Here is a 22,317-nt window from a genome sequence, read left to right on the forward strand (position 1 = left end):
TGTTGTAAAGTAATTAGCCTCCAACTAATAAAAATAAATGGAAAAATAAAAATAAAAAAAATAAAACACTGACTTCCAAAGATGGAAGGTCTCTGGGAGAATGAATAGGGTGGGCGCCAATGTTCATTTATAGTTGGCCACTATGATGTCACTGCTGGGAGCTTGAGCACAGACAGAAGCAAAGAGGCAAAAGGAACCACTACGCTCCAGGCTATGACAGCCTGGACACAAGATGCCGCCGGAGCACTTGGCTGGGAATGCCTCGCGTCACTGAAGGAAGCTGCAGAATAACTTCTCACGTGAAGACACACCTCACTGATCTTCAACTCCATGTTCATTTGGGGACATCCTTGTGTTTGCTTTATAAGAAATGGAAGTAAAAGGATGCTTCAGGAGCCACTGGAGCCACATGGGCAAATTATTGACATGTTTGCTTTTAGCATCATTGTATTTTTAAAAGGGGGATGACTACGACCTACTTCTGTAAAGTCTTCATATAAGGATGAAATGGAATAATCCTGGTAAAGATTTTAGAACAATCCCTGGCACATTTCACAGGGTAAAAAATATAGGTGCTATTGTTATTGCCGTTAATTCCATGAACAGAAAATAATTACTTCACAAATGATGACTTCTATTTCTTTTTTTTTTTTTTAATTTTTATTAGTTGGAGGCTAATTACTTTACATCATTACAGTAGTTTTTGTTATACATTGATATGAATTAGCCATGATGACTTCTATTTCTAATGTTTACATTGCCTACTACGGGCCAGGTGTCACGGGAGGTAATTTCATACATGTTATCTCTCTTTCTTATACTGTTCCTCACTCCTCACTCCTGCAAGGTAAATATTAACCCCAAAAGGCAAATACAGAAACTGAAGGCGGAGAACTTCACCTATTCAAACAGAAAAATCTTTTCCGAGTGCTACACTGTCTAGGCACTTTCCTAGGCACTTGGGTATGAACATGAACAAGACAAACAAGCTTCCTCATTGTACAGCACTCAGAATCTAGGCTTTGGCCACGAGGATAGACTGAGGCACCATCAGTGGCAAGAGCAAAAACAAAGGAAGAAAGAGATTTGAAGGAAATATCAAAAGTTCCACTTTGGAGCTATGTTAAATGTATGGCTTACTGGATGGCTATTGGTCATCCAAATAGAGATATCAAGTAGTCAGAAATATATAAGTCTAGTTAGCAAACTGTAAGTCCCAGACCAAACTTTTCTTTCACATACTTTTCATATGGCCTGTGAGCTAAGAAAAAAAACAGTTTAAGACAAAAATTTTACTTGCATTTTTTAAATTTTATTTTTTTATTTATAAACTTCATCTTTTAGAGCACTCTTAGGTCCACAACAAATTGAGCGGAAAGCAGAGTCCCATATACTTCCTAATCCTGCATATGCATAATCTCCCCCATTACAAACAGTTCCCACCAGGATGGTATGTTTGTTACAATCAATGAAGCCACACTAACACAGTATTAGCACCTAAACTCCACAATTCATATTAGGCTTCACTCTTGGCTTGGGGTTTAGATGAACATCAGGAGTGAGTACAGAGTATTTTCACTGCCCCCAAAACCCTCTGTGCTCTGCCTTACTCATCCATTCCTCCCCTGAGCCCCTGACAGCCACCAATCTTTTTATTATCTCCGTCACTTCAGTTCAGTTGCTCAGTTGTGTCTGACTTTTTGCGACCCCATGGACTGCAGCATGCCAGTCTTCCCTGTCCATCACCCACTCCCAGAGCTTGTGCAGACTCATGTCCATTGAGTCAGTGATGCGATCCAACCATCTCATGCTCTGTCTCCTCCCACCTTCAATCTTCACAAGCATCAGGGGCTTTTCAAATGAGTCAGTTCTTTACATCAGGTGGCCAAAGTTTCAGTATCAGTCCTTCCAATGAATATTCAGGACTGATCTCCTTTAGGATGGACTGGTTGGATCTGCATGCAGTCCAAGGGACTCTCAAGAGTCTTCTCCAATACCACAGTTCAAAAGCATCAATTCTTTGACACTCAGCTTTCTTTATAGTCCAACTCTCACATTCATTCATGACTACGGGAAAAACCATAGCTTTGACTGCTGCTGCTGCTGCTAAGTCACTTCAGTCATGTCCAACTCTGTGCGACCCCATAGACAGAAGCCCACCAGGCTCCCCCGTCCCTGGGATTCTCCAGGCAAGAACACTGGAGTGGGTTGCCACTTCCTTCTCCAATGCATGAAAGTGAAAAGTGAAAGTGAAGTCGCTCAGTCATGTCCGACTCTTCGCAACCCATGGACTGCAGCCCACCAGGCTCCTCCGTCTATGGGAGTTTCCAGGCAAGAGTACTGGAGTGGGGTGCTGTCGCCATCTCTGATAGCTCTGACTAGACAGACCTTTGTTGCCAAAGTAATGTCTCTGCTTTTTAATATGCTGTCTAGGTTGGTCATAACTTTCTTCCAAGGAGCAAGCATCTTTTAATTTCATGGCTGCAGCTACCATCTACAGTGATTTTGAAGCCCCAAAAAAATACAGTCTGTCACTGTTTCCACTGTTTCCCCATCTATTTGCCATGAAGTGACGGGACCGGATGCCATGATCTCGGTTTTCTGAATGTTGAGTTTTAAGCCAACTTTTTCACTCTCCTCTTTCACTTTCATCAAGAGGCTCTTTGGCCTCTTGGGTCTCCCACATTGCAGGCAGACGCTTCACCATCTGAGCCACCAGGGAAGCCCGCTGGATCACAGAAAAAGCAGGAGAGTTCCAGAAAAACATCTACTGCTTCACTGACTACACTACAGCCTTTGACTGTATGGATCACGACAAACTTGAAAATTCTTAAAGAGATGGGAATACCAGACCACCTTTTCTGCCTCCTGAAAAACCTGTATGCAGGTCAAGAAGCAACAGTTAGAACCAGACATGGAACAACAGACTGATTCCAAATTAGGAAAGGAGTAGGTCAAGGCCGTTATGTTGTTACCCTGCTATTTAACTTATATGAAGAGTACATCATGAGAAATACTGGACTGGATGAAGCACAAGCTGGAATCAAGATTTTCGGGAGAAATATCAATAACCTCAGATATGCAGATGACACCACCCTTATGACAGAAAGCAAAAAGGAACTAAAGAGCCTCTTGATGAAAGTGAAAGAGGAGAGTGAAAAAGCTGTCTGAAAACTCAACATTCAAAAAACAAAGATCATGGCATCTGGTCCCATCACTTCATGGCAAACAGATGGGGAAACAATGGAAACACTGACAGATTTTATTTTCTTGGGCTCTAAAATCACTGCAGATGATGACGGCAGCCATGAAATTAAAAGACGCTTGCTCCTTGGAAAAAAGCTATGACAAACCTAGACAGCATATTAAAAAGCAGAGACATTGCTGACAAAGGTCCATCTAGTCAAAGCTATGGTCTTTCCAGTAGTCGTGTATGGATGTGAGCGTTGGACTATAAAGAAAGTTGAGCACCGAAGAATTGATGCTTTTGACTTATGATGTTGGAGAAGACTCCTGAGACTCCCTTGAACTAAAAGGAGATCAAAGCAGTCCATCCTAAAAGAAATCGGACCTGAATATTCATTTTAAGGACTGATGCTGAAGCTCCAATACTTTGACCACCTGATGCAAAGGGCTGACTCACTGGAAAAGACCCTGATGCTGGGAAAGACTGAAGGCAGGAGGAGAAGGGGATGACAGAGGACAAGATGGTTGGATGGCATCACTGACCCAATGAGCATGTGTCTGAGCAAGCTCCAGGAGATGGTGATGGACAGGGAAGCCTGGTGTGCTGCAGTCCATGGGGTCTCAAAGAGTCACAAAGACACGACTGAGTGACTGAATAACAAATGTAAAAAAAATATGAAAAATCAAATTTCAGCATCCATAAATAAAGTTTTACTGGAGCATAGCCAGGCTCATCTATTTACTTATCTGTCTCTGGCTGTTTTCATTCCATAACAGCAGAGTTGAGGAGCTGCCACAGAGCTGGATATGGCCCGCAAAGGCTGAACTATTTCTTATTTGAACCCTCACAGAAAAACCTTGCTGATCTCTTGTCTGGAGTGCACGTGGGGACTAGCAGTCAAGAGCATAACGTTGTACCAAATAACATGGGTCTGGATGACAGTATTGAGGGAGTGGGTAAGACATAAACAGGAGGGTTCTGACACAAGAGGAACTTAAAGCCTATGGAAGGAGGAGCAAGCAAAGACACTTGAAAAGGAACGATGGGGAGGAGAGCTGGGAGGAATAAGAATAAGAACCCACAGAGTGCGGTGTCTTTACAAAACGGCTTCAATGGAGAGGCAGACTGACTGTGTTGAACGCAGCTGAGAGGACCAATGAATCAGTCCACCAACATCTGTGACTATCAGATCAGTTTTAGTGGGATGCTGAAGATGGAAACTTCCAGACCCGATGAATGGAACAGGGAGTAAAAATGAGAAAGAGTGAGTAAGTTTATGCAACTCTTTTCATAAGTTCTGCTGTGAAGGAAAGCAGAGGAATAAATGGTAGTTGAAGAAGAAGAGAAAAACAAGAAAGGGAATTTTGAAAGATGAAGAATAAAGCATGTTTTTACACTGGTGGGAATACGCCAGTGGAGGAGAAACTGATGACAGACGAGACAGACATGAGGATTCAGGAATGATGTCTGAGAGCATAAGAGGAAGGAGGATCCAGAGCTTAAGTGGAGAGATTAGCCTCTCATGTCTCTTCCAGCATGAAAGATGGGAAGACACAAAATAAATGCACAGAACGTGGGAAGTTTGGGGATGGTGGAAAGATATATTTCCTGTCTGCATGTCTCTCAATGGAAGATGAGTTTCCCTTGCAGAATGTGTACCAGGGCAGGGTAATGAGAGGGTGACAGGGTTTGAAAAGAGGAGAAGAAATGAAAAACTTGGCAGGAAGAGGAGGAAAGCAAATTTACTAGGGAAACAAATTAGCACTGCCTGGCTAGGGTGAGCATCCAACTGAGATTTGGGAATCTGAATTTGAAGTGAAAATGGTAACTTTTTCCAGCAACAGTCAGCAGAGTTGATACTTATAGTGGAAATCAGTCAACAATTCTCTAAAGCTGCCACAGGCTGGAATCATGCTTGCATCCCTCTAGGTCAGTGGCTATATTCTTTGGGTTGTTCCAAACTGTTACTACCCTGATACAGATATAATACCATAAGGATGCATAGTTACAATTTAATTTTTCAAGAGCTGCATCTATTCAATCACCATGTGTCAGATGGCTGCCTTTTCTCTCTGCAAAGTAAACTGCAAAGTTCAGTTCAGTTCACTTCAGTCGCTCAGTTGTGTCCAACTCTTTGCAACCCCATGAATAGCAGGCCTCCCTGTCTGTCCATCACCAACTCCCAGAGTTTACTCAAACTCATGTCCATCGAGTCAGTGATGCCATCCAGCCATCTCATCCTCTGTTGTCCCCTTCTCCTCCTGCCCCCAATCCCTCCCAGCATCAGGGTCTTTTCCAGTGAGTCAACTCTTCACATCAAGTGGCCAAAGTACTGGAGTTTCAGCTTCAGCATCAGTCCTTCCAATGAACACCCAGGACTGATCTCCTTTAGGGTGGACTGGTTGGAGTACTCCGTAAAGTACTCCAACTCAATTACTCATTCTCCTATCTGTACTAGTGTAACTTTTGGAGCACTGAACATTCTCAGATACTTCAACATGCTCCATACACAAATAATTCAGGCCCCTGGTGATCCATTTCCAGTAAACGCAATGGTGTGTTGATCTGTCATTTCACTGTTCAGCCCGCTCCGAGAAAGCATTCATGGCATTACTTCCATCAACACAACCCTAATGTCTCGTGAGTCCTTAACACATAGTAGGTGCTCATTAACCATTTGCTGAATTAATGGGTCTCAATTTGAGGATAAACTATAAATGGTTTTTTATAAAGGATACAAAGAAAATAAAGTATTAACAAATTAACTTAGAACATTCAATGCATTTGAATTAGCTCTTCATTTGAAATGTTTGCATGATTATTCCACTCAAATGGAACATCAACTTGCAGTATAAATCTCCAAAGCTTTGTTTGGCTAGCTACGTTTTTATCTCGAAATTAACCACAAAGCCCACATATTTTTGCTATCAGGCTGTTTTCTTTTAAAAAACCTTACGTTTAGAATGATAAAACTCCATCTGAAATGCTCAGGGTTCCCAGCAGAGGGCTGAAGAATTCTTTTTTAAGACAAGAGTTTGTCAAACTTAGCGTCTGACAGCAGCTGCTGCAAGACGCCAGAAGGCGCCCTCACGGAGTACGTCCTTCGTGATCGAGTGATGCCAGCGCTGCAAATTTCCAAACCTGCAAACATCCTGTACTACAACGGAGCAGCACACACGATGGATTTGTGCATAAATGTACTTTTATCTAATTCCAGAAAAGACATTAAATTATAATCGCACAAAAAAATCTATATTAAATTACTCAGGGGATGGGGAAAGGCCAGGAGGAAAAAACAAACGGAAAAATAACATACAGTATGTTAGTGAGAATTTGAGTGAATGTGGCTTTTCACTTTCATTCTTTATATTTGTATAAACATCTGGGTGGTGTTTTTCATTTTCAAAAGATGAAAAATAGTAATTTATCTTTACCAAATTAGCACACTTCTTAATTTTAGTTCTGAAAATAGGGGTGGAAAAAATTTAGGAAGCAAGTAGAATGGCTTATTTATGGAGCAACCTGGGATTCTGGGGACACTTCGTTTTTGGAGGCAGAACTAATAGGATGTAGCACCATGTTATTCATGCCTAAATAACATTAAAGTACCCCCTGGGAGTCCAGAAATTTTCAGATAGAGCTCCTAAATATTTTCGTTCACTTTTCTTATTTACATGTACTCATTTCCAGAAGGATCTGAGGCATCAACACAAGCATTTAAAAATTGGAAATATAATTCAAGCCAGGAGAAAACAGGAAACAAATGAAGTTGAGAGGAGATATGTATACACACATCTTCATAACTATTAATAATGGCCTGCAAATATGGCTCTAAGCCTCCTAGCATTAAAATAAAAAGAGAAAATGTAGCCTAATACAAGATAAAAAGATAAAAATACTGAAATGAACTCTAGATTCTCCAGGCCCTGAGATCTAACGGAAAATTTCCTTCAGACATTATGACTATCATTGAATGACCTACCTGGTGATACTTTTAATAAAAACATAAGTGTATTTTGTAAACTTTACATAAAAAGTAAAAGTTAATAGAGATTCTTAAAAATTCAGATGTAGTTTTCTGATTTTCTCCCTTGATATCTTGATCTAGATATACGATTTAGAGGAGATGAGCAGTGGTTCTTAAAGCAGGCAGTACAACCTTGTAGGGAGCAATGTGGAAATGCATACAGATATTTTTGGTTGTCCCGGGAAGGGGCATACTACTGGCCTTTACTGGACAGTAGCCAGGCAAAGCACAGGACAGCAGCCAAATGCAAAGAACCACCCTCAATCCTGCATATCTGAGTGCCCTGCTGGACATGTGTGTGCGTGCAAGCTCAGTCGTGTCCAACTCTCTGCAACCCCATGGACTGAAGCTCATCGAGGCTCCTCTGTCCACAGGATTCTCCAGGCAAGAATACTGGAGTGGGTTGCCATTTCCTTCTCCAGGGAATCTTCCTAACCCAAGGACTGAACCCGAGTCTCCTGCATTGGCAGGCGGATTCTTTACCACTGAGCCACTTGAGAAGACAGACATGTAAATAAGTGAAAAACTTGTTTATAAAACCCTAACCCTAGAATTGAACTCTATTTTACATATAGACAAATTTTTATTTATTTTGCATTAAGATACACTGAATTTTCCAGGAATGCTACCACAATAAAAACCAAGAGAAGACTACTGTTTTGTTTTGTAAGGAATTTTACTGAAAGTTGTTCAGGACTCCAGAAAATCATGTTGCCTAGGGCATGCCCTTGTGGTATCTCTCAGTTTCCAGCAAAACACCCTTTTGTGTCACTCTGCATCTATATGCAGCATGAGGATTCTACCTGCAGCTAGAGACAGGCAACTGTTTCATTATGTCTTGTGAAGAGTTCTGCTCCAGACTCTACATACTGAACTGCACATTATTTTCAATATACTTTCTTTCCTTCTGTTTGTTATTTATATATGGTTAAGATATCCTTGGCTTCCCTGGTGGCTCAGATGGTAAAGAATCTGCCTGCAATGTAGAAGACCCAGGTTCGATCCCTGGGTCAGGAAGATCCCTGAAGAAGTAAATGGCAACCCACTCCAGTATTCTTGCCTACAGAGTTCCATGGATGGGCCATAGGCTACAGTCCATGGGGTCGCAAAGAGTCAGACATGACTGAGTGACTAACACACACACAAGATACTCTTACTAGTGTTTAGAGTAATTTGCATGGGTAAGTTACATTATTAGGAATTTCACTTCAGGATAGTAAAGTTGGCCTATTTATATATTAAGGCTTCACAGATGAGGTTGAGAATCACCAAGTCAGACTGGCAGGCTGCATATCTTCTGAGAATTCATTGTATGTATAATTCCTTCCAGTCAACTTTTAGTGAGAGCTTTCTAGCAAATAGGCTGAGGCTGCAGTGTAATTATTCTCTTTTGCTGAATAGGTGGAAAAGTTCATGTCCTTTAAAAAGCTATCAATGGGCTGACTTCTTATGATAACTAAAGAGCTAATCAAGAATCTCCACTAAACAAACTGGTAAGCTCCCTCCACTCAGAGATGATTTCATGAGACACCTAAAGGACGGGTCACAATGTCCTCAGGGAATGAGTCTGAGTACAGCCAACCTTCAGAAATCCCAACCATCAAGGAAGAACACAACTGTAATGATGTCTGCTTAGAAATACTCCGAACAGGAGCTGCTGCTCATCTGCCATAGCCAAGGAAAAACTCAGATGGACACGATGAAATGAAAAGTGTCTAGCAATGGGACTTTCTGCCAAAACAGAGAGAAACAAGTGCACAGAAGTGCAAAATCTACCCTGAGTTAGCTTAATGGGGCTGACCTACTCTTTTGAGTTACTGAATATTATTTTTTTCTACTTTGGAGGACATCAAATAGAAAAGAAATGATTGTTTATTGCTCCACTTGTGACAATAAAGCCATTATCAAGAGCACATAGGAGACACTTCTCTTTCTACTCCCCCTCCTAGCAGTAGGGTGGCGCTGGGAAGGAGAGAGGAGGACCCAAGGAACAAATCCAGCTCATTTAAATAAAGTTTTGTATAATGAAGACACGGTTAGAACAGAGAGGGGCCACACTCATCCTTGTCATCTAATATGGTCTCAGATATCCAGAGGCCCTCTGAGCGCCATCCGTGTGCACGTCTATGCATGAGCTCAAGCACCTTGGTCCACAAGGGGTCCCGCAACCCAGAACTTCCGCCAAGAAAGATCATCAATGCCGTAAGCATATTGTTCAAACACATTTTGTTTTCAGTAAGTGTGTGAGTTCCACAGTGTGCCAAAGGAAAACGTCTGTGCCTAAAATGTGACCATCACTCAAGCAAAATGCTACACTAACGCAATGGAGTCCGTCTCCATCGGTGACAGCTTTCAAGCCCCACCACTCCCTCTTCCCTGCCTGCTCCACACCTGGGGGAAAATACAGGAAAGTCTGAGGTCTCTCTCCTTTGATGCTGGTGGAAAGTTCAGACCACACAAGCCCCTGGCTACACGGAGAATCCTCCAGCCCCACCTCCTAACCACAATAAACACCAACGCTGATCGATCACCCCTACTTGCTCTCTTGAGGACATATTCGGACCTACTGGAACCCACCCTTTTGGCCCCCAAAGCCTCACTGTGTGAGTGACAAACCCTTTCCTATCCTCTCGGTCCATGCGTGCTGTTATGAGTCAGCACTGCAACAAACGCTGAGTGGGTGAGGGGGCCATTCTGTTTCTGCAGAGTGACTATCAGACAACTAAGAAACCCTAAATCTGCAAATTATAAAGAAAAAGCCAGGAAATACTTTTTTTTTTAATCAAAATAATCAGTTTTATTACCAAATTGGAAAGCTGACCTCAGAAGTGTGGCCACAGTTAGACTTCCTCACTCCAACATTTTAGACACTGCTATGCTGAGCAGATGGCTCTGTAATGCCTGCCGCACAAACCACAGCCTGAGTCTTCTCTGAGCAGACACACACAGGGATTTCACGAGGGATAAGGGGATATGAGTCAATACCTGAGTCTGGGTAAACTCCGGGGGCTGGGGATGGACAGGGAGGCCTGGCGTTCTGCAGTCCATGGGGTCGCAAAGAGTCGGACATGCCTGAGCGACTGAACTGAAAGGGAGAGCAGGCTGGCGCAGGCAGATTGTCAGTTAGAACTGACCCTGCTCTTCAGGTAGGGGCGCTCCCACAGACCTTCGCTTTGAATCGCTGTCCACCATGAGGAACAGACAGACTTTGGATCTACTGACACTGTTGTTGGGTTCTCAGCTGAGAAAAGTAAGCTTCTGCGGTCAGCCAGGATCTGAACTTTTAAAATCTCACTTCTCAGTTTTTCACAATAAATGTTTAGGTCCCCAACCTGTCCTTATAGTTTTGACTACCAAACCACAACAAGTATTTATCATTTTACTTGACATCCTGAGATGCCATAAAAATTTCATTTGGCATGGTGGTTCCTGTCTGTCAAGTTGGTTGACACTTTCTAGGAAACCACGCATGGGAACCTGTAACATCCTCACCCCAAAACCTTAAGCAGACACATCTGCTCGTTTGTTTCAATAATCCACTGATTAAAAAAAAGAGAAAATCTCTTTAAAGCCAATAATATAGAGTTTCAAAAGATCCAAGAACGTGAAAACTCAATGATGGAATTCAAACTTTTCCCCTTCATTTCACTCTTCTCAAACTTTTCTATGTCAACAATCCAGTTATGGACTCTGGCACAACTCTGACAAGAAATAAGGTAAGAAGAAAATAATCACTTTCTACACAATTCAAAATATTCTTCCTAAAAAAAAAAACATTCTTCCTTAGACTGTGGATTGTAGACTGTGAGCCCAGGGCACAGGGTGCATACCCTGGGGGCCTCTTACTTGCCAGGATTCTGTGGGTACTGCCAAGTGAAGAAAGAATTTTGCAGCTAAAATATTTAAACCACTGAATGGTCCTAATGCTACTCCCAAGAGAAGTATTTAAAAAATATTTCTCCCAGATTTTTCCCATGTGCTAATAACATTTAGTTCCACCAGGTTACATTTATAATAAGTAAATCTGATGCGGACTTTTTCTCATGTAAAGTGACACATCTTTTCCTGAAGGAATGGTTTATGAGAAGGCAGTTCCGATTAAGATTCCTGTCACTCTGCTACCAAGCCTGATGCTGATGTCTCCAGAGAAAACTATTCCATTGCAGAGAATAAATACACTTACAACGATCATCAAAATAAGGCTACAGTGTCTGCCTTATCAGGGCTATAAAAAAGTCACATGAACACACTAAATAAGCAAATGAGAATCAGGAAGAAAACCATGACTACACAAGAGCAAGAAAATTAAGGAGCTGTGTCTTCTAGTTTTCAATTCCTGATTACATGAGCACAGTTAGAGCCAAAAAAAAAAAAGTCTTTCTCACTTCACAGAGTGTCATACTTTTCTAGATGTCCAAAGAGTTCAAAATATTGTTATACAAAATATCCTTGTGAAGATTCTACTAAAGCATTCTCTGCACCAGAGAACAGTAATCAGGATGTGTGTCCCCACAGAGACAGGTTCTTCCATGATGCTGAGGAACCAGAGGCTGGAGCTACTAGATATGAAAAGAAAAGCAAGGCAACAACAGATATCAAAGAATCCTTTTCATCTGCCCAGATACGATGTGCCTGGTTCATGGCTGACAAAGTTAGCAGTACCTAGAGGGGTACGCTGGGAAATTCAAAGGGGACTACAAACCTGTCATTGAGTACACAGTTTCTCTTTACTGGGTTTCTGGAAATGCTCCGTCAGGGCAGCAAGGGACAAAACACTCGGAACAGCGAGCTCTCAGGAAAGTTAAGAGGAAGCTAATGAGCTTGAACCCCTTGCTCTACTACATGGAAGGCATTTAGTCCCTGATAGCTCAGCTGGTAAAGAATCCACCTGCAATGCAGGAGACCTGGGTTTGATCCCTGGGTTGGGAAGATCCCCTGGAGAAAGGAAAGGCTATCCACGCCAGTATTCAGGCCTGGAGAATTCCATGGACCGTATAGTCCATGGGGACGCAGAGTTGGACATGACTAAGCAACTTTCACTTTAGCACAGTACTTGGCATATAGTCTTTCGTCCTTAACATCACGGCGGCCAGAGTGCTAACACAGCAAACTTTATTGTAGTTCTCAGTCCTATTTGCTTTCATTTTTGGTCCTTACCTACTCAAATTCCAAGAGGCATAATCAAAGACCTTTAGGATTGCATGTTCTTCCAACTTGCTGAGCTGGTGGCTCAGAAAGCAAAGAATCTGCCTGCAATGCAGAAACCTGGGTCTGATCCCTGGGTTAGGAGGATCCCCTGGAGAAGGGAATAGCTACCCACTCCAGTATTCTTGCCTGGAAAATTTCACAGACAGAGGAACCTGGTGGGCTATAATCCATGGGGTCACAAAGAGTTGGACACAACTGAGTTACTAACACTTTCACTGTTTTTCACTTACACTTACTAAGCAGTGCTCGTATCCTTATGAAAGGGTAAGTGTTAGGTGTTAGGTGCTCCTCACTGATTGGCTGGCTTTTCTGAGGCACCATCTGAGGCAGGCATCATCTCCATTAGAATCCTTCTTTATAAAAAAATTTTATTGAAGTGTAGTTGGTTTAAAATCTTGTGTTAGCTTCTGCTGTATAGCAAAGTGAATTAGTTATATATATAAATATATCCACTCTTTTTTAGATTCTTTTCCCATATATGTCATCACAAAGTACTCAGTAGAGTTCCCTGTGCTATACAGGGGGGCCTTGCTGGTTACCTATTTTATATACAGCAGTGTGCATGTCAATCCCAATCTCTTTCTTTTTTTAAAAAAGTTTTATTTATCTTTTAAGTGGTGGAAAGCTGCCTTATAATTTTGTCTTGGTTTCGTGGTACAAGAGTCAGTATTACAGAACAACTGTACTGTGAACCCAGTTATAATTATATATATATACATATACATATATATGTATATATATACATATATCCCTTCACTCCTGAGCCTCCTTCCCTCCTCCCATCCCTAGACAGTTTTTTTCCCCTTCCTTTTCATGTCTCTTCTATGAGGACTGGGCTGCAATAGGAATGGATTCCTGGCCAGAGTTGGAAAGCAAGGAGACTGAGGGACAGCGGGGGATCAGGATTCCCTTGCTCTCCGGAAAGTGAAAGGTGGCGTGTTCTCGGGCTCCCTTTGCCTTTTTCTCCCTATGGCAGATCTGCCCAGTGAGTTGTGCATCACACCCTTTGCCTTTACGCCAGCTCCTGGAGCCAGCCCAGAACAGGGCTTGCAGCCTGGCACCCCTGCTCTCCATGGCGAGGTCACCCACGAGCACCGCCACGCAGCGGGGCTCCGCTCGGGCTGTGACCCAAGCAGACTGTTACCACAGGAAGGTGCGCCTCTAATTAGCGTGAAGCCGGAGTGGGTGTTCCCTGATAAGAAAAGGATGTATGAGCATTAAGAGGACAGTTTGACTTTTCTTTAAAATTTCCTGGATGATGTCTGTGACCAATTCTAAGAAGGCTCTGCTTTAGAACCGTGTGCAGGAGGAACACACACACACACACACACACACCTTGTAACATGGTGGTACTCATTCATCACGCCCACTCTATACTTTCGATTTCCTTCCCAAGGCAGTAACGATTTTCAGGCACTTAGAATACTTAACATTTTATACTATGCCTACTACAACAGACTGAAGGTATAATCAACTATCAGTAGGAATAGCTTAGGTAGATAATGTAAATGTTAACTCAGATTTTGACAAATCCACATACATATTATGGCTGAAGACCGTCTTTCAGCAAAGGCCCACAACAGTAAATAACAAGTAAGAAATTGAAGAACCATGCTTTTATTCATGTTTTTATTCTAAACTCTTTGCTTAATGTTCATTTCATTTATAGAGTAAGACAAAGCTTTTCTGCATTTCCCAAGTATACTATAATTCCATTTTTTGCCATCATCTATGTTCATGTTTCAAAGAGAAACCAGATTTATCATAAAGTCATTTTGGTGTTTTAAGAAACCAAACTGCTATGGATGTTGTTCAAGAAAGACTGTAACAACTTCCACTCTGCAGCAAAGAATAATCACATACAAAGTACAGATGCAGCACTCAGAGCCCTCATGAACTCAGCACTGGAAAAGCACCCAGGTCGGGAGAGTGATCAAAAAGAGTTTGCTTTCTAAAATGTCCGAATACTTCCCCACCTCCTCAATCAAGGTATAACAAATATGACTTAATATTTTCTTAATGACATAGAGCATTAAGAAAGGGTTAAGAATAAATGAAAAGGATTTGAAATTAAGAGGACTGGGTTTGGGTCACTGGGTCAATATGCCCTGGGAGATTGACCTTCAGTCATTTACTGCACCTTCCCGGGCTCGTCATCTTTACATCAGGGTCACTAAATTCCTCAGAGCTGTCTGGAGTATTAGGCTACACAGCGCACCTGAAATGCCTGGAGCAGTGCCCCTGTTCTCGCAGAGGGTGCTCCATGAAATGCCAGCCCACTTCCTGTCCCTTCAGCGCACGATCTGAAAAGCTGAGTTACTGCTGGACATGCTGCAGGGGACTGCTGGACTGTCCACTCTGTGTGGATGCAACATCAAGAATGGGTCACTGGGCAGGATAAATGCAACTCTAAGTCTCCCCCTAGAACTTCGTTTTAAAGTGCGCACACACATATTTGTTCTTCTGCAAACTTCTTCCCTATTCCCTAGCAGTCTCCTTAGCCTTCAAAGGGCTTCCCTTGTAGTTCGGCTGGTAAAGAATCCGCCTGCAACGCGGGAGACCTGGGTTCGATCTCTGGGTTGGGAAAGTCCCCTGGAAAAGGGAATGGCTACCCACTCCAGTGTTCTGGCCTGGAGAATTCCGTGAACTATATATAGTCCATAGGGTCGCAAAGAGTCGGTCATGACAGCAACTTTCACTACCCTTCAGAAGTCAGCTCCCCTAATACCCTAATCTTCAGCTCAAGTTTCATAGGTCCTTTGTGCCACAGGTACACTATACACACAGACACACACTGTGTCCGTGTATTGTTGTTCTGTCGCTGAGTCATGTCCGACTCTTTGCGACCCCAGGGACGAGAGCATGCCAGGCTTCCCTGTCCCTTCACCATCTCCCAGAGCTTGCTCAAACTCCTGTCCATTGAGTTGGTGATGTCATCCAACCATCTCGTCCTCTGTCTCCCCCTTCTCCTTCTGCCCCCAATCTTTCCCAGCATCGGGGTCTTTTCCAATGTCTGTATATACATACATGTGTGTATATGTGTGCATCTGTGTGTGTATGTATATACATATATATATATATATATATATATAACTTCATCATAATCACCAAAAACTGGAAGCAACCAAGATGCCGTTCATATATCCATGCGATGCAATAGTACTCAGCAATAAAAATGATCTATCAAGTCCTAAAAGACACAGAGGAAACTTAAATGCATACGGCTAAGTGAAAGAAGCCAATCTGAAAAGTCTACATACTGTATGATTCCAAAAAGTATATGACATTTTTCAGAAGACAAAACTATAGAGACAGTAAAAAAAATCTGTTATTGGTTGTCAAGGGGAGAGGGGGAGAGATGAACAGGGGAAGAAAAGGGGACTTTCATGGTAAAGAAATATATAAGTATATAAATGCATATACAAGTTTATATATACAGAAGTTTATACATATAGTCAATACATATGTGAACTTAACCATTGTGAAAGAAACCACAAAACAAGGCAAACAATAAGGCAGCCTCTTAAACATTTGAGTGTTTTACCTCAGCATTCACAGCAGTTTTTATGCTCTGCCGTTTACCAGTGATATAAACACGCTTTGCACCCTATAGCCTTTAAGCTTAAGCCATTTTGTTGTTAAGGCGTCTAAATATAGAAAGTACTTATTGGACAGGCTTATAAAAAAACAATATTTACTGCTGTACCCCCACTGGTCGCCGGTGAAGTGTGAGCTACGGGTTCTCAGGCGTACTTCAGACACAGGCGAAGGCAGGCACAGCTGTGACTCAGGCGTGGGGAGAGAAATGCACACGAGACCCGAGCTAGAGCCAGGGCCTTCCTCACATCTATGAGCTACACGGCACACAACACATCACTCACTCACCTCACCAGGAACACGTTCTGACCACTCTGAACAGTCACTGCCTGCTTCCCTAAGGCACGACATGCGGCTGGGCTCATCCTGAATTTGTGATCCATCTCCGCCGTACTCTCCTCTGCACCCACTACTTGATGGCTGGTTTTTGCCCTTTCTACCTACTGCTTTCATTGCAGGTGCCAGAGCTGCCCCAGCTATTCTATGAAACCTACCAGTTCTGGAAAAGAGAATGAACAATATCATATACCTTAATGTGCCTCTGAAGAAAGAACGCCAGTAAGAAACTCAACTCCCAACATTTTTCAAGACCCGGGTACCACCTCCTCTGCGAAGGTCTGCACTGAGGAACCGACTTAACCACATCCTCTCTTGTCCCCACTGTGTCCTGTATTCTGCTTCTATTATACCTCCCGCCACAGTGAGGACATGGAATTATGTGTACGACTCTCCCCCACCAGGATGTGAGCCTGCCGAGAGAAGGAGCCCTTATTTTAGCACAGAAGACACTCAACATAAGTTGGATGAAATGAAATGAAAGAACAAAACTCTATAAAAGGAGATAAGCAACTACTCGGTATCTGATCTGGCATAGTTGAGCAGCTCTCAAAGGAAAGTAGGGGGTGACAAGGGTGGGCAAGGTGTGTGAAGGGGGGTGGTCAAAGGTACAAACTTTTATAAGATATAAAAGTTTTAAGATAAATAAGTCCTGGGATGTAATGTACAACACAGCCACTATAGTTAGCAATACTATACTGTATATCTAAAACATGCTATGAAAGGAGATTTTAAAAGTCCTCATCACACAAAAAATTTGTCAACTTTGTGTGGTGACAGACATTAATTAAACTTATTACAGTAATCGTTTTGTTGTAAATCATTCTGCTGTACATACTGAAAATCATTCTGTTGTATACCTGCAACTAATATAATGTTACATGTCAGTTACATCTCAATTGGGACTTCCCTGGCAGTCCAGTAGTTAGAACTTCACCTTCCAATGCAGGGAGTGCAGGTTCAATTCCTGATCTGGAAGCTAAGATCCCACATGCCTCGTAGCCAAAAAACCAGAACATAAATAACAGAAGTAATACTGTAACCGATCCAACAAACACTTTTAAAATGCTCCACGTCAAAAATAAATCTTAAAAAAATTACATCTCAATTTAAAAATAATTCTATAAGGATGGGTTTCGCGTGTTCTACTAGTTGTTTCACTAACATGCAACTAGGTAAGAAAGATGAAGCTTCAGATCTATGCTCATATTGTTCCTATGCAGTTTTGCTTTGATTTTCTCTGATAGTCATACACTAACATATGTTGTTGTCACTATTATTCTTTCATTTAAAAAGCAAGAGATAAAATGAATGTTCTCTGGAGATTCCTGTAGGTCCTCTAATGATTTTAGTGCTGAACAAACTTTGGTTTTAAACTATCACATTCTAATCTATTACTTGAGGCCCTGACCCTGAAATAAATGCAGAGGATAGGGTACCAAGATGTTAGACACAGCTCTTTAAAGCTTTAATTTGGTCTTTTGGGTCAATAAAGCCATGATTGAGTCAATGAGCTTCAGTGAACTGATAACAAGGAAAATTTGAGTTATCTTGCAAACTCTTTCCCATATAATAATCCCTTAAGATATTTAAAAATCATAGCAAGCCACTGAGCTAAGGCTAAAATACTATATTTCCTGGGTCATATTTAAAATCAAAGTGTTCTATTTTCCTTTCTATTATTTTAGTTATTAAGTGGAGGCAAAACTTTTGTTTAACATGGACATGAATAACAAGAAAAATACCTAGACCTCATTCCTCAAGGATAATCTCCCCTGGTCATGTGAAGTTAAGCCTCTTGGGTGACATCTGGTACCATACCTGTCCTGTGTATGCAAACTCCAGGGCCTGCTTTAAGCCAAGACTGGTCACACCGTGTAAATTCACCTCGTCAGCACCACTTTCCACCATACAGAGACTGAACATGGCCTGAGGTGGGAGAGAAAGGAAGACAGTTACGGGACTTAAAAAGCAAGGGAACACAATGAAGTCCTCGAGAAGCTAAGAAAGAAACAAGTTAAAGACGGATTTTGGTCTCCGAAACGCTTCTACAAGGCGTCCTTCGCACAAGCCGCTGCGGCTCACTCTGGCGTCCGCTTACAGGAACACACAAGGGCCCTGCGTGCCTCACACACAGAGAGCCGAATCCCACAGCTGTGCTCCGGGGGAGACGTGGGTTCAGGCTCTCTCCCTGAACTCACGGTCTCCATCCTGGGGGCCCAGAGCCAAGCTGAGATGGGGAGCATTCCCAAACATTCCTGCCAACAGGACACGGAAAGCAGTGCCTTGCTTCCTGACTTCTCTGCCCTGTTCTCCTGCCTCATTTCAGTGACGCATCTCTTTCCTCACACCTGACATACATCTCACACTCTATTCCAGTGGGTCTCAAAGTGAGCCCCTGGGTCAGCAACATTAGCATCTCCCGGGAACTCCTTAGAGTATAAATTGATGGGGCTCCAACCTAGACCTTGGAGAAGGAAATGGAAACCCACTCCAGTGTTCTTGCCTAGAGAATCCCATGGACAGAGGGGCTTGGTGGGCTGCTGTCCATAGGGTCTCACAGAGTCAGGCACGACTGAAGTGACTTAGCATGGATGCATGCATTGGAGAAGGAAATGGCAACCCACTCCAGTATTCTTGCCTGGAGAATCCCAGGGACAGAAGAGCCTGGCGGGCTACCAGTAACCTGGGTTGTAATAGGCCATCCAAGTGACTCCGATGCTTGCTGGAATCTGAGAACCACTGTCTTAACATATTCAGTGAAAATCAATCTGCCCCCAAACCAGTTCTCCAAATGGTCAATGGATTGAAAATCACTTTGTCAAATGAAAACTTTGAAATTTAAAAAAATGCAGGAATTTCCTGGCAGTCCAGTGGCTAGGACTCCGTACTTTCACTGCCAAGGGCATGGGTTTGATTCCTGGTCAGGGAACTAAAAATCCAATAAGCCACATGGTACAACCAAAAATAAATAAATAAAATTTGAAAAAATGAAAACCACTAATTTGTACACCTATAACAAGTTTGATTTAACAGGTAATAAAGAGAATATTCCATTTCGCACCACTGATGATGAAATACACTACTTAGAAAACTGTACATCTATGTAGTGAAGAATTAACCTTAATCTCCAGGCCTAAGAATATCCTGCCTGAAAGGAGCATCTCTGTTCTCTGGGGCTATGGCCACTGACAGTATAAAACATGATTTATGACGGGAGCTTTGGTTCATACTGTATCAGCTGTGATGTCCAGAGGAGCAAGAGACCAAAGGTAGTAGTCAGACCTCCAGGAGACACTGGAGATGAAGGGTCAGCCACTTAGGATGACAGTGAGCAAACACCAGTAAAAACTCTGGACACCAAAACCTTCAGAGAGCTTCCCTTGTTAGCAGTCCCCTGTGCATACTGTCACAGAGTCTGGTCAAGAGTGGGTAAGGCTAGGACCTCACAGGTGGAGGAGGGCCAGATGCTCCATGTCGGGTCCCCTTCCAGACTCTGCCCTTTGTGTCTCTTCCCTTGGCTGGTTCTGGTTTGTTCAGTTCAGTTGCTCAGTCATGTCCGACTCTTTGCGACCCCATGAACTGCAGCATGCCAGGCCTCCATGTCCATCACCAACCCCCGGAGTCCACCCAAACTCATGTCCACTGAGTTGGTGATGCCATGCAACCATCTCATCCTCTGTCTTCCCCTTCTCCTCCTGCCTTTCATCTTTCCCAGCATCAGGGTCTTTTCCAATGAGTTAGTCCTTGGTATCAGGTGGCCAAAGTATTGGAGTTGCAGCTTCAACATCAGTCCTTCCAATAAATATTCAGGACTGATTTCCTTTAGGATGGACTGGTTGGATCTGCTGGCAATCCAAGGGACTCTCAAAGTCTTCTCCATCACCACAGTTCAAAAGCATCAATTCTTTGGCGCTCAGCTTTCTTTATGGTCCAACTCTTACATCCATACGTGTCTACTAGAAAAACCATAGCCTTGACTAGATGGACCTTTTGGCAAAGTAATGTCTCTGTTTTTTACTATGCTGTCTAGGTTGGTCATAACTTTTCTTCCAAGGAGTAAGCGTCTTTTAATTTCATGGCTGCAGTCACCATCTGCAGTGATTTTGGAGCCCCCCAAAATAAAGTCTCTTACTGTTTGCCCATCTATTTGCCATGAAGTGATGGGACCAGATGCCATGATCTTAGTTTTCTGAATGTTGAGTTTTAAGCCAACTTTTTCACTCTCCTCTTTCACTTTCATCAAGAGGCTCTTTATTTTTTCTTCGCTTTCTGGCATAGGGGTGGTGTCATTTGCATATCTGAGGTTACTGATATTTCTCCCGGCAATCTTGATTCCAGCTTGTGCTTCATCAAGCCCAGCGTTTCTCATGATGTACTCTGCATACACATTAAATAAGCAGGGTGACAATATACAGCCTTGACATACTCCTTTTCCTATTTGGAACCAGTCTGTTGTTCCATGTTCAGTTCTAACTGTTGCTTCCTGACCTGCATATAGTTTTCTCAGGAGGCAGGTCAGGTGGTCTGGTATTCCCATCTCTTTGAGAATTTTCAACAGTTTGTGGTGATCCACACAGTCAGAGGCTTAGGCATAGTCAATAAAGCAGAAATAGATGTTTTTCTGGAACTCTCTTGCTTTTTCGGTAATCCAATAGATGTTGGCAATTTGATCTCTTGTTCCTCTGCCTTTTCTAAATCCAGCTTGAACATCTGGAAGTTCACAGTTCATGTACCATTGAAGTCTGGCTTGGAGAATTTTGAGCATTACTTTACTAGCACGTGAGATGAGTGTAACTGTGCAGTAGTTTGAGCATTCTTTGGCATTGCCTTTCTCTGGGATTGGAATGAAAACGGACCTTTTCCAGTCCTGTGGCCACTGCTGAGTTTTCCAAATTTGCTGGCATATTGAGTACAGCAGTTTCACAGCATCATCTTTCAGGATTTGAAATAGCTCAACTGGAATTCCATCACCTCCACTAGCTTTGTTCGCCGTGATGCTTCCTAAGGCCCACTTGACTATGCATTCCAGGATATCTCGCTCTAGGTGAGTGATCATACCATTGTGATTATCTGGGTCGTGAAAATCTTTTTTGTACAGTTCTTCTGTGTATTCTTGCCACCTCTTCTTAATATCTTCTGCTTCTGTTAGGTCCATACCATTTCTGTCCTTTATTGAGCCCATCTTTGCACAAAATGTTCCCTTGGTATCTCTAATTTTCTTGAAGAGATCTCTAGTCTTTCCCATTCTATTGTTTTCCTCTATTTCTTTGCATTGATCACTGAGGAAGGCTTTCTTATCTCTCCTTGCTGTTCTTTGGAACTCTGCATTCAGATGGGTATACCTTTCCTTTTCTCCTTTGCTTTTCGCTTCTCTTCTTTTCACAGCTATTTGTGAGGCCTCCTCAGACAAAGGTTCTGATTTGCATCCCCTGTAACAGGCCATATCTGTAAGTACACAAGCTTTCAGTGAGCTGTATAAGTCCTTCAGGCAAACTACTGAACACGAGAGTACTATTTAACCTCATCCTAAATATTTTTAATTTTAAAAAGTGATTTTTTTGTCCTGCCAATGGATTAATATTCATATTATAGCAATATTTTATTCTGACAAGTTCATTTTTGATCTTCACAATTCTTTATGTTTTAAATTAATATGTATGGGATGAGTAGATTTAATTGATGGTCCATTTCTTTCCAGGGGGTGGTAAAGAAGCTGTCTGCCAATGCAGGAAGGGCGGGTTTGATCCCTGGGTTGGGAAGAACCCCTGGAGAAGGAAATGGCAATCCACTCCAGTATTCTTGCTTGGAAATCCCATGGACAGAAGAGCCTGGCAGGCTACAGTCCATGGGTTGCAAAGAGTCAGACACAGCTTAGTGACTGAACAACAACGTTCTCTCCTGAGGTCCTCATTTCTGTTCCACACAGTAGAGTTTTAAGTTTCACAATGAATAAGATTCT

General features: G+C 42.5%; 1 protein-coding gene across 10 annotated transcripts in view; it reads right to left on the reverse strand.

Moving 5' to 3' along the window:
* Positions 1-22,317, reverse strand: part of KLHL32 (kelch like family member 32) — a 209,316-nt gene that overhangs the window by 106,235 nt on the left and 80,764 nt on the right. For 9 of the 10 annotated variants that reach the window (XM_070450089.1, XM_070450086.1, XM_070450090.1 and 6 more), the window contains one exon: positions 18,177-18,284. The exons of the other annotated variant lie outside the window; for it this stretch is intronic. In XM_070450089.1, coding sequence (XP_070306190.1) covers positions 18,177-18,284 — 108 coding nt within the window. The remainder of the gene's footprint in view (positions 1-18,176; positions 18,285-22,317) is intronic. 10 annotated transcript variants of the gene reach the window in all.

The sequence above is a fragment of the Odocoileus virginianus genome, chromosome 19 (assembly GCF_023699985.2).
Source record: "Odocoileus virginianus isolate 20LAN1187 ecotype Illinois chromosome 19, Ovbor_1.2, whole genome shotgun sequence".
NCBI classification, from domain to species: Eukaryota; Metazoa; Chordata; class Mammalia; order Artiodactyla; family Cervidae; genus Odocoileus; species Odocoileus virginianus.